The sequence below is a fragment of the Symsagittifera roscoffensis genome, chromosome 2 (genome assembly GCF_963678635.1).
Source record: "Symsagittifera roscoffensis chromosome 2, txSymRosc1.1, whole genome shotgun sequence".
In the NCBI taxonomy this organism is placed as follows: Eukaryota; Metazoa; Xenacoelomorpha; order Acoela; family Convolutidae; genus Symsagittifera; species Symsagittifera roscoffensis.
In genome coordinates this window covers 46879842-46895473 of record NC_087063.1, presented here as the reverse complement: position 1 = coordinate 46895473, position 15632 = coordinate 46879842, and the positions used below count along the sequence as shown (strand labels likewise).

Below are 15632 nucleotides of genomic sequence, written 5' to 3'. Positions count from 1 at the left end.
TCCCGCGCCGAAAAGATCTATTGATCCAAACACCTATCACCCTCTTCGCTCGGAACTCCCTGCTGCCTGGGCAGACATCTCTAACGCCATACAGGGATTCAAAGAGCACAGCACGACCCGTGATTGCGAGCTTTGTGAAAGACGTCAGGAAGCTATCGATCGGCCTAGTGTTGGCTCTGTATGTAACATTAAGCCATGAAAACTTCGTGAAGGGACCGGATATTCTCTTCACTCAGGCACTAGCCGACCTGAGGCTGGCGGGCTTCTCACCCTAATCACGATGACACGCGGTCGATTGGGAGACCTGTTCGTACTCCTGTGCTACCCTGAGCAGCTACAGGGGCCGAGTCGAGAGTTCAACGCGCAGTTTGAAACCACCTCATATCGAAAGATTCAATATCTCCTGCAACAGAACAGGAGCCTGACGGGAGAAGATAAGACCATAGCAGGAGCGAGCGAGTGCAAGAAATATGGCGGCAGGCCTATACTGACAGATCTGTGGAGCCTGGATGGATGATGATGGAATTCAACAACAACTTCAAGTGTCGAATGGGGGGTGGAGAACTTTCCCATGCCCAATTCAACCTAAGCTCTGGAATCTGCGACCGATAGTGCAGGGTTCTGAAGAGGCCGCGTGAGTGGTGAAAACCAGCATACGCACATGTGAGGGAAAACAAGCTGACGTGGCTTACAGGATCCAGGCCATTGCCGGATCAATACCCTCGGTACCCGCCAATAAGGAGGATGCTATTAGGAGTTACGTCTCCTGTCATCGCCTTTCGCATCGGAGCGGCTCGCGATGTGAAAGAGAGAATGCAGAAATGGAGTGAAGGAATGGAGCCACGCTTTATCAGCTGGAATGTTGCAGCGATGCACACCTTTGATTTGAGTTTTCCCGAAGTGGCCAGGAGAGGAAAAAGTAGTGTGGTCGAGAGCGTCCAGAGGAGGCATCTACATGACGGTAGATAAGCTGGCGCCACATGGTGATGAATCAGTGGAATTCCCGGATGACGAAGTATTTAACATGCAGGTGTCCAAACTGTGCCGACTCGGCCGTACTCAGGCATGGATATGCGCCAGGGGCCGAGGCCAGATGATACCAACAATGATGATAAGGAGGATCAGAATGACGACCCCATGAATGGGAAGGAAGAGAAAAGGAGCGGAATGGACTTAGGAGCATTAGAGAGGGATTTGCTGGAGTACCAGTTCAGTGAGGATGATGACAAGGGAGAGGTCGATGGACCTCTGGTACTCATGACGCCGTCCTCGTTTATGTCTCCCACGAAAGAGGCACTGGCCATCCTGTCTCCAGCGGATCCAGTCTATCTGGCACTTGACTCTCGAAAAGGAGACGCACAAAAGTTACTTCATGAGTCCCCTCGAAGGAGGAGAGACGACGAAACCATGAGAGTAACCTTTCTGGGCACGCTGTCAGGGGAATGGGAGAGATACCAGAGTGAATTAGAACGAAAAACGGGAGTGAACTGGAATCGAGTGGCCTTCATGGAGAGGACTTGGAATGTGATACGCAGGTGGGACGCAGTGCGTAATGAAGGTGAGTTTGAATCAACCCATCATGCGTGACGTTCTAGAGAAATTTATGGGCCCCATGGAGTCTGACGGTCTGACCGAATCACTGACGGAAGACAGCACTGATGAATACCTGATCATGAAGAGGAAACCCGTTAAGCGAGCCAGGAAGGGGCTGAAGAGGCTGAAAAGTAAAACAGGTAGCAAAGCAGTGAATTTTAAGGTGATAAAATCAAAAATGAATACAGTAATGACGTCTTTAGCAAAGGTGTCCCATCCGAACGAGAGTGGACAAGGGGATCGTGCGGCACCGGGTGGGGAAGAAAAAGAGAACCTGATACCACCTATGCTATTGGCCGGTTTGATCTCAAGCTTCGAAGTCAAGAAAAAGCGTAAGGACCCTGGCAGATACGAAACGTGAAATGGAAGTCATCAGCCAGTGCGGATCTGGTGGGCTCGATGACTACAAGCCCCCGCGAACGAACATGGCACGAATGAAACTGGAAGGACAAATCGACGTGGTCGAGTACAGTCGGATTACAATACCCGACTCAGTCCACATGGTTGATGCAGCTGGTGGCTATGTGGAGATGCTAAGTCGAGGAACTTAGATGGTGGAGATGTGGGCTAAGTCGAGGAACTCAGCGAGAGGGCAATTGATGGCTTGGAGTAAGAAGGAAGCCATGCTAGAACATTTACAGAGTTAATGGAGGGTTCCGATTTGAAACGAAAGGAGTATGGTACTGCGATGTCATCGGGGGCTAATGAAAACTGATTGGAGTAACTGTTGAAGATTTCCTGGAGGGTCGCCCTCCAGAGACACTCCGATGAAGCTATGAATGCACCTTCTATGTTGGCGGCATATCTAGCCTACCCGAGTGTAAGGACGGAGTTACAAGTGCGATTTGCATGGTGTCTGATGGCAATCAAAAGGTCCGAATACGATGCCAGTAATGATTCGAGATCGAAGGAACAAGAGTTAGAATTGATGGAGGCCCTACGAGTGTTGATCACTAGAGACAACTCTGCGAAAGCGTGGGCTAAGCGTAAAGATGTCCTTTGTTTTGTGAGATTCGTGGTGGATCGCACCCCCACTCCAGTGTTGGAAGAACGCATAAAAGCCATTCTACAAGGAGGAATTGATCATGAACGGACCTTCCTGAGAGCCTTGCTGGAGTTATACCAGGATATGCCACTCCAGGTACCCACCAAGGAGTCAAAGGATATTGAGAGCTACCGGAGATTGGATGAAGTGAGAAGGTACTCCAACAAAGAACTTAATGTGAATTGGTAATTAATTGAAAGAGCCAGAGATCCAAAGGAATACGTGACGTTTGGCAACCTAAAATCATTCCAGCACGTATCAGGTGTACCCGGAATGGCGTATAAATCTTTCATGGATGAGGAAGCAAGGGATGCGTATTTTGACTACAAACAAGTTATAGTCCTCGATTTATGGGCCGAGAGAGTGAAAGACATCGGGATACTGACAGTTGAACAGCCGAGACTGGGAGCCAACCTAGAGGAACGAGTGGTCGAACCCTCGGTTCTAGAACTGAAAGGGCAGGTGAGCTTTGAATGCGGTTCATGGAACGTTCCTTTGAAAACCAGCTTGGTAACGATGTCGGCGCTCATCAAGCCTTCATGGTGCCCTCACCCAAACTCTGATTTGATATGGAACGTGACGGCAGACGTCGTACTAGAGTTGGATGATGACGGGAGTCTGCACGATTTAGCCGTAATACACCACCTGTTTGGCTCTGGGAAAAATGAAGCAGAATGACGGACCACCCAAGGAATCGTCCGAAGGGAATTCTCAAAGTGATTGGATGAAGAAGCACACTTGCATAGCCTCCAGCTGTGGAATGGAAGGACATGTGCGTGGGACTGGCCACTGCTTGAATACATTGAGTGAGCAACATTGCCAGTTAGCCAAATTGTACGGAAGATTGAGTATGTCGGACAAAAATGAGATGGAATTGATTGCGGATTGCCATGAAATGGTAGAAGTTGCATCATGGTCAGCTCGATGGAATCATTCCTTGGAGCGTTAGAGAAAATTGGAGTATGGCGAGAAGCTCTGGAAAATGAGATGAATCTGAAAGACAGTGAAGAACATCATAGAACCACTGGCTCGAAATAACTTGAGGGATCAAGCTCCGCACCATACAGCAATAGCAAATACCCTACGCACATGATGGTGTTAGATGCGAGGACACAACAGGTGTTGATCGATTAACTCTTCTCAGTGCCTAAATGCGTGAGATTGGCCAGAATGGAGAAGTCGCATGAATTGTTAATGAAGATCATTCGGGCTGTCCCGAAGAGATCTGAAGGCGAATTGCAAGACGTAGTGGGTGAAACTTTCATGAAGTTGAGCGAGGATAATGTGAGTGAGTTCCAGAAAACGAAGGCGAGTGGAGTACCGACGGACATAGATGAAAAAGACGGAAAGCATGCGATCATGACAGAGGTGGAACCGTTGCTAGAAGCTTTAGGATACCAGACCTGGAGAAAAATTCTGATGGCCCATGGGGAGTATCCTTGCCACTGCCTGTCGCAGACGTTGTGGTACCCCAAACGAGGGAACTTAATGTTAGTATGGGACGTGGAAGAATTGTTCTCAACGGCATTGCCTGACCAAACCCAGCATGTATCGATCTTGGTAGTTAGTGCCATGATCACGATGAGGTGGTTCGAAGCCAAAGCGGGGACGAGCGAGCAGAAGATGACCATGCCAATACCAAAGCAACTAAACAACGTAAAATTCAACAACAATTCGGATCTTTCCAAGACCACCTGCAAAATCCTGAGGATACCCAAAGCCATCGAAAGGATATGTGCAAAGCAGAGGTTGATGCCTTGGTTCCGTGCCGTCATGAAATTGTGGATGTATGAAGGCGCGAAGCGTCATATGTCCAGGAACACGGAGGCCTATCAATCCTTCCAGCTGAGTATAGGACCGGGAGCCTATAAGAGAGCATTCCTGACGCAAAGGAACGCCGTAACCACAGCTGTCAAACAGGTGGCTGGAATGCCTTGTACTACTGAAAACGAGAAAAAGGAGGTCTTACGAGATGATCTGTAGCGGAATGTTAACCTGTGCCTGCACAACAGCTACTGTAGGAATCGGGAGCAAAAAGTCAATGTGGATCTACTGCCCTGTTGCGAGCAGAGATTGCTAGAAGTAGAAAGTGGGGGCACGGCCCGCAGCTGTGTTGACATACTGCAGAAAGTGCTGGAAGATAGCGAATTGGGCGAACAGGAGCAAGAAGCGATGGAGTAAGAATTGCAGGCGAGCCGGAGCAGAAGTGGAAAAAAATGAAAAACTCAAATGTTGTAGTGCGTGAAAACTCGACCAAATCAACAAAGATTGATTATTGAAACTTTAAAACTTGTAATTTGTTAATGTCTGGTCAGACCAGATTGTGAAACTGTAAGGAAATAGGTGAGTATATTAAGCTATTTAAACCTGACTGAAACTTTTAACCTGTGTACGTCACATCTTCACTTTGTGGCGCACTGTTGGGTCTGGGTACGCTCGCTCGAGGAGGGTGGGTACATCATTACCTTTCCTAGCCACAGAGTTTCTTAGTTTTAATATTGAGGGCAACAGCATAAATCAACCATTACATTTTGTGAATAAATCTAGGTTAGCTTTAATGGGTTCGTGGCCAAGCCACGTTCCAAACGCTTTTAAATCAATAAGAGCGAAACCAAATTATATGGAGTGACGTAAGACGTCAGAAAACAAAATTTATCTAGGACACTCCTCATGGTGCATATTTTGTGAAAATGTTAGAAGGCAGTGAAATGTAGTACGATGCAATTTAAGACACGCGGTGAGTTAAGGTGACGTAGATAAAATTAATTTCTGATGCGAATTGTAAATTGATTATAGAACACCGGATCACCATTTGAAGATAAACCGGAGTTATACGTTCAATGGGGACATTGAGAGGACTATCCGGGGAGCATGAGCCATTCCCCCGGATTGGCAGAGCCCAACCTGCCGATGCACGCAAAATAGAACGTTGAAGGCGTTAGCACCGGAATTATAATGAAAAGGAGGCTCAATGTTCTAGAACTCAGAATTTTCAAAATTTCGATTTGAGCCAGAACATTTCGAGAAACGGCTATTTTGACCGAAAAAGCACAACAAAACACAACCAGATTTACGAGACGAAAATAAGTCGGAAGAAAACAAGAGAGAAACGAAGCCTCTTACCGTGAGAACAAGACACGATAAGGCGCTTAAAGGAAGAAGATTGAACGGAAGGAATGTCCTGTGGGACATCCGGAACGGATCCGAACCCTCTCATGCCACGAAATCGGAGAGATAACGACGTTATCTCCGGTAGAACACGGAACTAGAGGCCCGGTGCCCAGAGACAGATACATTGAACATATATTTTAGCTACTGTAATGCCCTGAACAATTTAATTAACTCCAATATTGTTTAGTATTTCAGAGCATCAGTAGTTAGAGTCGAGGAAAGAGTCAATCTAACTCCAATTGATTTAGTATATAGCTGTCACTAAAAAAACTAAAAAATTATGGTTTTCTAGCCGTCTTTTTAAAAGTAATCACGTAGTCTGGGGATCCGAGACAGCTATGTGGTTATTTTTGCATGTTAACGAAAGCTGATCTAAAGTCGTTTGGCTGATGGATGAACTTAACAGGCCAGAAAAAAAACTGACTAGGTCTAGACGTTTAAAAACGAGTAAAATTAAGGCAACTGACGTCAGCCAGTCGTCAATCGGTACTTTTACTACGCTCCGTCACTGTGTAATGTCTGGGCGAATGTTACACTCTTTGTTGAAGCCTTAGTTCTAACAACTGCAGTGCAATACATTTAGTGTCGTTGCCTTCACTACATCAACTCAATCACCTTTGTAAGAACCCCATGCTCAAATGACACCAAAACCGGGATGTTTGCAAAAGTCCGCCAACTAATATACTGAGGCTTTTGTTCAAAATTCAGACTGATTTTGGACGTGGGTTCATATGGCTCGTTTTAGTTCACTAGACTTTTGAATATTCAATATTTACGCTTATTTTAAGAAATGTGCAATGCCTAATTAATGCGCAGTTACAAAGGTAGTAGTTCTCACTAAATGTTCCGACCATTTGAAAAATGTAGAGGAACTTTGTAGTCATGTGTTTTAATTTTTTTTTCTTTTTCTCCCACGCAAAATCAGGTACAAAAATTAATCATCCGAATGGGTTGAGTGATATACAATATTAAAACATTTTAAGTCGTGATTGGAGATACGATAAAAAATTTTAAAAATTCTCAGAAATTTTTGATTTTTGGTCTATTTTCAAAATAACAAGGTGAGCGTACAGGCTTACAATAGCTTATTTATGTTTAATTTAAGCCGTGAAAACATAGTTTTACTTGGATAAAGTTAGTTTTTGGAGTCTTTTAGCGCCAATTTGGGAATCAAAAACTTAAAAAATTTCTGAAAAAAAAATTTGACATTTTTTCTAACGAGTAACCGGCTATCCTTGAAATATAAAAATTTGACTGCAAAAAAAATTTGACATTTTTTCTAACGAGTAACCGGCTATCTATGAAATATAAAGCCAGCCAATATCGTTTTAACCCTCGATACCTTTATGTGGCTAATCCTCAGCGGTCAAAGAAACCGATTTGAAAGGTTTTACGGAAGTCATTTACGCAAACAGCTTTCAGTTTGCTAACGAATACTGTGCTGATTTAAATTATCCGGAAAAGGCATGAACCTTGAATTTTGAAACGCGTTCTTCTCAAACTGGGTTGACTTCAGGAAAAAATAAGCAGGATAAAACTTGCTTAGAAATTCAGCAGAATTATAACGCTACATTTTGGTTTGTGAAACTCGGGCCCAAGTTCTACCCCAAAAATTGATCAAGTTTGGCTTCTCAGTCAATCAAAAGTTACGCCAAAACTACCTAGTTTTTTAATGACAAAATTATATCAAAGTGAGCCTCTTACGTAGCCAAACAAACTTTAGGAAGAGTATAGGAGAGCGTTTTATATCAAATTTTATATAGCAAAAACTACCTTTTTTTCTATCAAACAACACTAGATTAATTTATGCAATGTTTTAAGAGTATAGCCTTCTTAAAATTAGCTGGTCTATAAAAGGCTCAGTTAGAAATAAACATCTCAAGGAGTGACAGAGCAGTTTTGGCGTAATTTTCAATTGCCTAAAAAGCCGAAAATGATCAATTTTTGGGGGTAAAACTTTGAGCCCGAATTTTGCAAAACAAGTTGTACTTAAACTCAAAACTAATTTTGCAAAACAAATTGTAGGTGAATTTTAAGCAAGTTTTATCATCATTTTAAACCTAAAAACTTTAGATTGCGTTTCGTTTTTCAAGTTTATGCGTTTTATCCGGATAAATTAAATCATCACTGTAGTCGACTTCATAGTCTGCTATATTTTGGAAGTTGATGCAATTGCGTTATTAATTATTATGCGACTGATTTCCCAGATTATGAGCTTTGATTACCACATAGAACTCACTAAGTCATTCACGTTTGCACGTTTGTATTTGTAAAACGAAATTTGTCTTATATTTAGCAAAAAATAAATTTAAATTCAAAAAAAATAAATGTCATACCGCAAAACGCAAAAAAAAACAGTCCAGCTTCATCAAATTAGAAAAAACTTCTTCCCGAAAACCCACAGTCTTCCCGAGTTGGCACAAAAGTAGTAACCGATTACGTCACAAATGGAATAATTTACAAATGAAAAAAAAATGAAAGTTTACCAAGTGGCATAAATTTCAAACAACAGTTGCATTGAAAAAAATGGAGAAAAACTTTTCGACAAAATGTGTGAAATTTAGTCAAAATGTCAATTCAAATGTTGTTTGTTAGGAACTAATTCCAAACCTCGCTCACATGTTTTCGTTCCTGTAAAATGTTAGAATCAGATATCGATAGAATACGTTCAATTGCTAAGAAAAATTTTATGGCATTTGGTAAAAAATGTCATTTTTATGCCATTTGGTAATTATGCCATTTGAGAAGTTACCGTATTAATCAAATGAAACCGTTTTATGTTTGTGGCAGATTTCCCAGATTATGAGCTTTGATTACCACATAGAACTCACTAAGTCATTCACGTTTGCACGTTTGTATTTGTAAAACGAAATTTGACTTATATTTAGCAAAAAATAAATTTAAATTCAAAAAAAATAAATGTCATACCGCAAAACGCAAAAAATACAGTCCAGCTTCATCAAATTAGAAAAAAAAACTTCTTCCCGAAAACCCACAGTCTTCCCGAGTTGGCACAAAAGTATTAACCGATTACGTCACAAATGGAATAATTCCCAAATGAAAAAAAAATGAAAATTTACCAAAGGGCATAAATTTCAAACAACAGTTGCATTTAAAAAAATGGAGAAAAACTTTTCTACAAAATGTGTGAAATTTAGTCAAATTGTCAATTCAAATGTTGTTTGTTAGGAACTAATTCCAAACCTCGCTCACATGTTTTCGTTCCTGTAAAATGTTAGAATCAGATATCGATAGAATACGTTCAATTGCTACGAAAAATTTTATGGCATTTGGTAAAAAATGTCATTTTTATGCCATTTGGGAATTATGCCATTTGAGAAGTTACCTATTAATCAAATGAAACCGTTTTATGTTTGTGGCAGAATTTTCCTCTTCTTTTGTAAAAAGCTAGCGGCTCGTGCAAAAACTCTTTTAAGCTAAGAAAAAAATTCAGTGTCAATAATTGGAAAAAAAATGTCTAAGGCTTTCAGCTTGAGACCCAATGCATTGAACAGGAATGTTTGGTTCAAATCTACTTCAACATAAATTTTTTTTATTGTCCAGTCATTACACTATCTTGACGTCTTTTTTTACCTGGAACCACTGGTTGCAACCTAAAAATATCTGCCTCAAAATGAAAGAATGCAAATGCTTTCCAGCTGAACTGAGACATACCAGGTAAAAATGTAACAGTGATCTGACTTTTTCGAAACAACAATAAACAGCCGACAAAGTTAGGAAGCGTCTATGAGCTCAAGGAAACCGAAAAAAGAATTTTATACTTCTTGAACATTCTTCAACTTTCGAAGTATAAATTTATCCTCATTGAAGCTCTTCCAACTACTTTTTTTAAAAAATTAAAACTAACCCAATTAAAGAAAGCTAGGTTAAGGTGATTTAATATTCTCCTGGGAAGCCTCATAATTAAAGTCCGCTTTCGAAGCTAAAATCCATTAATTTTAATGCCAACTTCGCTTTCGTAAATGGAGAGCTTAATTCGCTTTCCTTTTATCAAATCAATTTGAATTTTAATTTGAAAACATGAAAGGTCACAGCACGAAAGATCAAATTTGAGATTGATCCAGAAACAAAAAACGAAAAACCAAAGGACCTCAATACAGAGTTTCACGACGTTCAGTGATTCTAAAAAAGAAGTAGTTTATCATTTACACAGAGGCAAAACTTCGCTTCGCCAGCACCAGTGAGAACACGACAAACAGCAGCTCTATAAAATGCAATAATAAGAAGTAGAAATAAGCCTCGAATAAGTTACAACTCGGACAGCTCTCGGATTCGATCTTGCGACCTGTTGCGATTTAGAGATTATGAGTCTCACGCAATAACCACTCATACACGCACACTTAATACATTACAAACACTAGCTACAAACAAAGCAGAGAACAGATTCTATGAAATTTTCAATGGTAGATAGTGATTAAAGCAACAGTGCCACCAATCTAGTGAACACTTTCGCTAACGTAAAAACACCAAAACATAACCAACAAGCAGTTGGAACATTGTCAATAGCTCAGAAACTGAAAAACTAGATTGATGATTTTATCCAAAGCTTTCAAACATTGTTTAATTTTTTTGTCGTAAATGAGCCTGAAATTCTATGTTTGAAAGCTTTTAATAAAATCATCAACCTAGTTTTTCAGTTTCTGAGCTATTGACAATGTTCCAACTGCTTGTTGGTTATGTTTTGGTGTTTTTACGTTAGCGAAAAGTTAACGCGCACATGTTTAGCACGATCAATATTTATTTTTTTAGAAAATGAAACTTTTGGAACTTTCTAAGTCTCTTCGCACAATTGATATAGTTCTCGCAACAATGGATCAACCGGTAATTTTTTACTTAGCTGAAAGCAGTAGCATTCCTCAATTCTGGTTGCCAAATTTTTCTAAAGGGTTCCCGTTGAGACAATGTTACGAGATCCATTTTTGGCCGGCCAAAACCTAAATTGGAGGGGAGAAAGCTCGCCAAAAAAACGCTCAAAACGTCATCACAAAAAGCTCAAAAACGTCATTTTAAGCCTATTTTTTTTCAAAAACGCCTGCGGCACAGAACCTTTTTGACAAATTAGGGTCCTTATATTATTTTCGGAGAGCTCGGAAAATCAAACTGGTCGACCTAAAAAAAAATCGATAAAATTTTCAATTTGTTTTTTCAAAAAACCGCTTCATCTCCCCCAGAAAAAACTCTGCGCACGCCAATGGCTGAAATAGTAAAAAAAAATAAAAGCATTTTTTGAAAGGAAGTTGTTTTCTGTTTCAGCTCCACTTTTTCATTGAACATCGCAATTCTCCTTGTTAAGATATTTATTTCCAATTAGAAAAATGGAAATGGCCATTAAATGTTTTGGAACAAAAAACTATTTTAATCCAAAATTCTAAGTGGAGTGAAAAAAATGTATATATATTCGCGGATTCGCGAATTTTGGATAGATATCCATTTTTCGCGAATCCTCAATGAAATCACAGTCAAATCCCCAAAATATAAAAAGAACTTTACCAGATTCCAGGAATTTTCCTGAAGGAAGTCACACAACCTATATAGCTGAAATTTCATTTCATTTATTATGATTTGCGAATACGCGCTCTCTATGTTTTTTTAAAATTGTCAATACGTAACAACTTGAGGTCAATCTATTTGAGCAGTTCAAATAAACTTAGGCGAAGTCACTGAAAGTGGATAACATGAAACACTTGGAAATGGATCTGATGATGCTTAAACTGAATATCTCTAATCCTAGTAAGAAAATTGTGATCAAGAAAAAGTTCAACACGAGATGATTTAAGGATAGTCGGCAGCTCTGCAACTAGCACAGAATGTTCCGACAACAACTTTTGAAGACGAGATATTCGAAAATTTTCCGTGTTTTTAATCAGTGAAAAGCTATTGACTTAAACTTAAAAAATGCAAAAACGCGGGTAACAATGAGGCAAAAAGCAAATCTAGTGGAAAAGTTCATTAAGAAATTGAATTAAGAGTGCACTTTCGTCGTTAAGTTTTGTGTTATTTTTTGTGAAAAACGGACCAGGTTTTTTCGAAACGGAAAAATTCAGATTCGGTTTTTTCGATACTGAGACAAAACTTTCATTCTCTTTGGAACCCCGAATCACGGCTACAGAGGCTTTTATATCATACCCCCTTGAGAAAACTATGTTCATTGATATTGAAAAAAAGCGGTATTGGACTCTAGGCTAGGACAGTAATAGGCAAGATAGAAATATTTGTTCTACCAAATTAAGATTTCAATTTTAGTTACATTATTGAGCTTCTAGTGATAAAATAAGATTTGTTACCTGAGAAGTGCTTGCCAGTTCTCGTCCGTCAACTTCCAGAAGTCCCTCCAAAGTTTCAGAGTGACCAAATCAGTCACCACCATTTGCAACTGCCCGGTGCCTTTGGCACAAGTCAACATCGACATATAAACTGGATATCTCAAAGCACTGTGTTCACTTAAGGCATGGAATAGGCCAATCAAAACCTTCAAGCAAAGAGACAGTTTTTTTGTTTCAGTAGCATCTCGAACTACGATTCCACAAAACTCGTCAATCTTCGGCTTCAGGAGTTCCTCCGGCAACAAGAGCAGCAAAGACACCACACTGTTTATAACTGACTCGATATCAATGGAATTGTCCAATTTCCAGACGACATTACAAGTGTTGACGATGTCATTAACGTCAGCAGAATTGTCGGATACTTCGATCTCAGCTCCTAGAGATTTGAGGAACTCTCGAATTTCACGGGCTTGTTCTTGCTCCGAACAATCAATAAAATTAGTACTCATTGCACACTTAAATGTATTTACATTGATCTTACTAATTGTCTGATATTAAACTTGACAACAATTCACAGAAAGTAAAGGACCCTCAGAAAAAAAACTTCATGTAATTAATCCAGGAAGCCTAGTTGTACTAGATCCATCGATCTGAGCAACTAAAAGCAGTGGTGCGCCGCCGATGCAAATTTCACTTAACAGTTAAGATGATGCAACTATATAAATAACATTCAGTTTTGTAAGCAACTTGATCGAATGAATGAACTATTTTCAATGTATTTTTGTAATCAGTCTAAGTTTTAAAAAAATTACTGAAAAAGATAAGTCAAAAACTTTTCAACACACACAAATTAAGGTGTTTCTTACCTTTGTTAGGTTGCACTGTTACAAGTGGCAGTGCAAAATGCACAAAATATCGAAAAAATGAACAATATGATGCGTTAAATAATCTCTACAATCTAAATTTATTTTTAAAGTCGACCATAAAAAAATAAACTTTCTTAAAAGATTTCACGGGATGACTAGAATAGTTTTAATCAAATTCACGTTATACGTATAAGTAAATTCCCAAAGTTTATCCGTATAATCAACGTTTTTACGTTGTACGTATAATAAAGTTTTCTGAAAATTTTTTCACTTCATTCAATTCCTTAATTGTAATGGTTTAACCACTGAATCAATTCCTTAGAGGGAAAAATATTTAACACTTTGAGAGATCTCTCACAGAAATCCTCCACCGGTCAGAAATTCCTCAAAAAACCAGAAAACAGCAAGGATTCATGTTGAAAATTCAATTTTTTTTTTACTTTTTCCCGTCTTCTTTGACATTTTTATTATCTTTATTTCAATTTTTATTGCTATTTTTTCAAGTGTTGTCTTAAGCGACTTCTCAAACTAATTAAGGTTCAAACGAAGAGAAAAACTTATTCATTGTTTCATTTTTTGATTAATCTTTCTCTATAATTGTCGGTTCTCTACTAGCCATTGAGATTTTTCAACTTTTGTTATTTTTGCAGCAGATTCATTCATGTTTTTGGTCGTTTATCAACACTACTTTCCACCTCACGACTATATTTCTTAAACAAAAAAATAAGCTTAACTTTGATGATAGTCTTTTTGTGTTGTTCTTCTTTTGCATAATCATTATCATTTTCTGATGAACATCCTAAAATTTAGTTTTTAGACGAGGGTTTTTCCACGAAGGTAATAAGTCAGTTATAACCAGAATAACCAGATATCTACAAGTCTGTTCAAGGAAGAGCTCAGATATTTAAAATATTTGTCTCCTGTTCATCAAAAATATTTAGCAAATAATTAAAATGGGATCGAAGCAGAAATACCAAAATTTTTTATAAGAGCTGACAAAACTCGATAAGACGAACTGAGGAATTATAGAGAAAAATCACGAATAAGTGATAACCTATGCCTCAACAAAAAAACTGAGCAAAACGTGAGCAGATGGAATTCACTAAGATCCTCTGAATCAGGGGTGGATTTATGGGGGGACGTCCCCCCCCCCCCCCCCCATGCCGACCCAAAGTGTCCCCCCTTTGTACTATTTTGAGATATCATTTTTTGGCTGACTGACCCTAAAATTTTTCTAAAATATACTAACGCAATTTTTTGGTCAAAATTTTCTAAGAAGTGCCTAAAAACGGTCTTTTTGGCCTTGTTTTTTTTTCAAAATTTTCATAGTGATTTGGGAGAGCTCAAAAAACCAATTTGGCCAACCTAAAAAAAACCGACAAAATTTTCGAAATTTATTTGAAAATCCGCCCCCCACTAGATCCGCTCCTGCTCTGAATATCAGAAAATCTCCAACAATCCATTAATATATTTTTAGATTGTCAACCATCTTTTTCTAGTTAACATTTTGATTAATTCCTGTTTGATTAATTCATTTTCTTGAAAACTACATTCCCAAAACTGAGATAGAGAATTGGTTGTGAGACATTTCCCTGCATTAGCACCTACGCGCAAATGTTTTACAGAAAAGATTATGGCCCTCGCAACCCAACAACCCAAATCTGAGACTTAATTCGAATCAAAAGGACGGATTATGGGAAGCTCCCTTGCATAAGCGGCTACGACCAATTTCCTTAAACAAAAAGTTTGATTTTTCTCGCAAACTAACCTCCCAAGTCTAAAATTTTGGTTCAATACAGGTTTTGTAATGCTCCCCAGCCTAATTGGCTCTGACGAAGTTTTTTTATTCAAAGAGCTGAGGTCCTCGGAAAAAAATTTTGATTTTTGACCGTTTCTTCAAACTATTGATTTTGTCCGAAAACTACCCTAATTCAATGGAGAGAACGGGTTGTGCGAAGCATTAGCGGCTATGCCAAAAATCTACACAGAAAACTCTTGTCTTCGAAAAGTCATAATTTTGAATTTCTGATCGTTTTTTAACTAATTTTTCCCAAAACTACCTCCCAAGTTTGACACTTTGGTTTGAAGGGAAAAAAACAGGTCGCCTGAAGTTCAGACAAAAGGCCAAACGCAATTTTTTTCCACTAATTGTTATGGCCCTCAACTTTTTTTGACTTTTTGCCCGTTTTTGAAATATTCCATTCTTTTCTCAAAAAACTACCTTGCTGACATTTTTGATTCAATGGAGAGAACTGGTTGTGAGAAGCGAAGCTCCACAGCAAATTTTCTATACCTATAAAAAAGATAAAAAAGATATACCTTTCCGAAAAGTCAGAATTTTGATTTTTTGACATTTTTCAGTACTTTTTCACTTTTCTCAGAAACTGCTATCCCTAATGAGATTTTGGTCTAAAAATATAAAGGTTGAGGCAAGCTAACCTGTATAAGCAGCTACGTCATAAGTTTCTTAAAAAAGTATTGGACCTCAGAAACGTAAATGTTTTGTTTTCTAGCCGTTTTTTGAACTTTTGATCTTCATCAAACTAATATCAAGGGTTAAATCGAGGCAACAGATTGTGTAAAACATCCAGGCAAGAACAGCTACGCTTTGAAATTTGAAAAAGAGTTAGATGACCTTCGGCAACTTGAAAAAAACTTCACTTCTACTTATTT

The 15632-nt window shown here is 39.0% G+C and overlaps 1 protein-coding gene across 1 annotated transcript in view; it reads right to left on the bottom strand.

Annotated features, from left to right (window-relative positions):
- The window catches only part of LOC134839228 (eukaryotic translation initiation factor 3 subunit M-like), a 61216-nt gene extending 48577 nt beyond the window's left edge, over window positions 1–12639 (bottom strand). The window contains exon 1 of the mRNA XM_063854708.1: window positions 12115–12639. Coding sequence (XP_063710778.1) covers window positions 12115–12602 — 488 coding nt within the window. The 5' untranslated portion in view covers window positions 12603–12639. The remainder of the gene's footprint in view (window positions 1–12114) is intronic.
- Between the last annotated feature and the right edge of the window lie 2993 nt (window positions 12640–15632).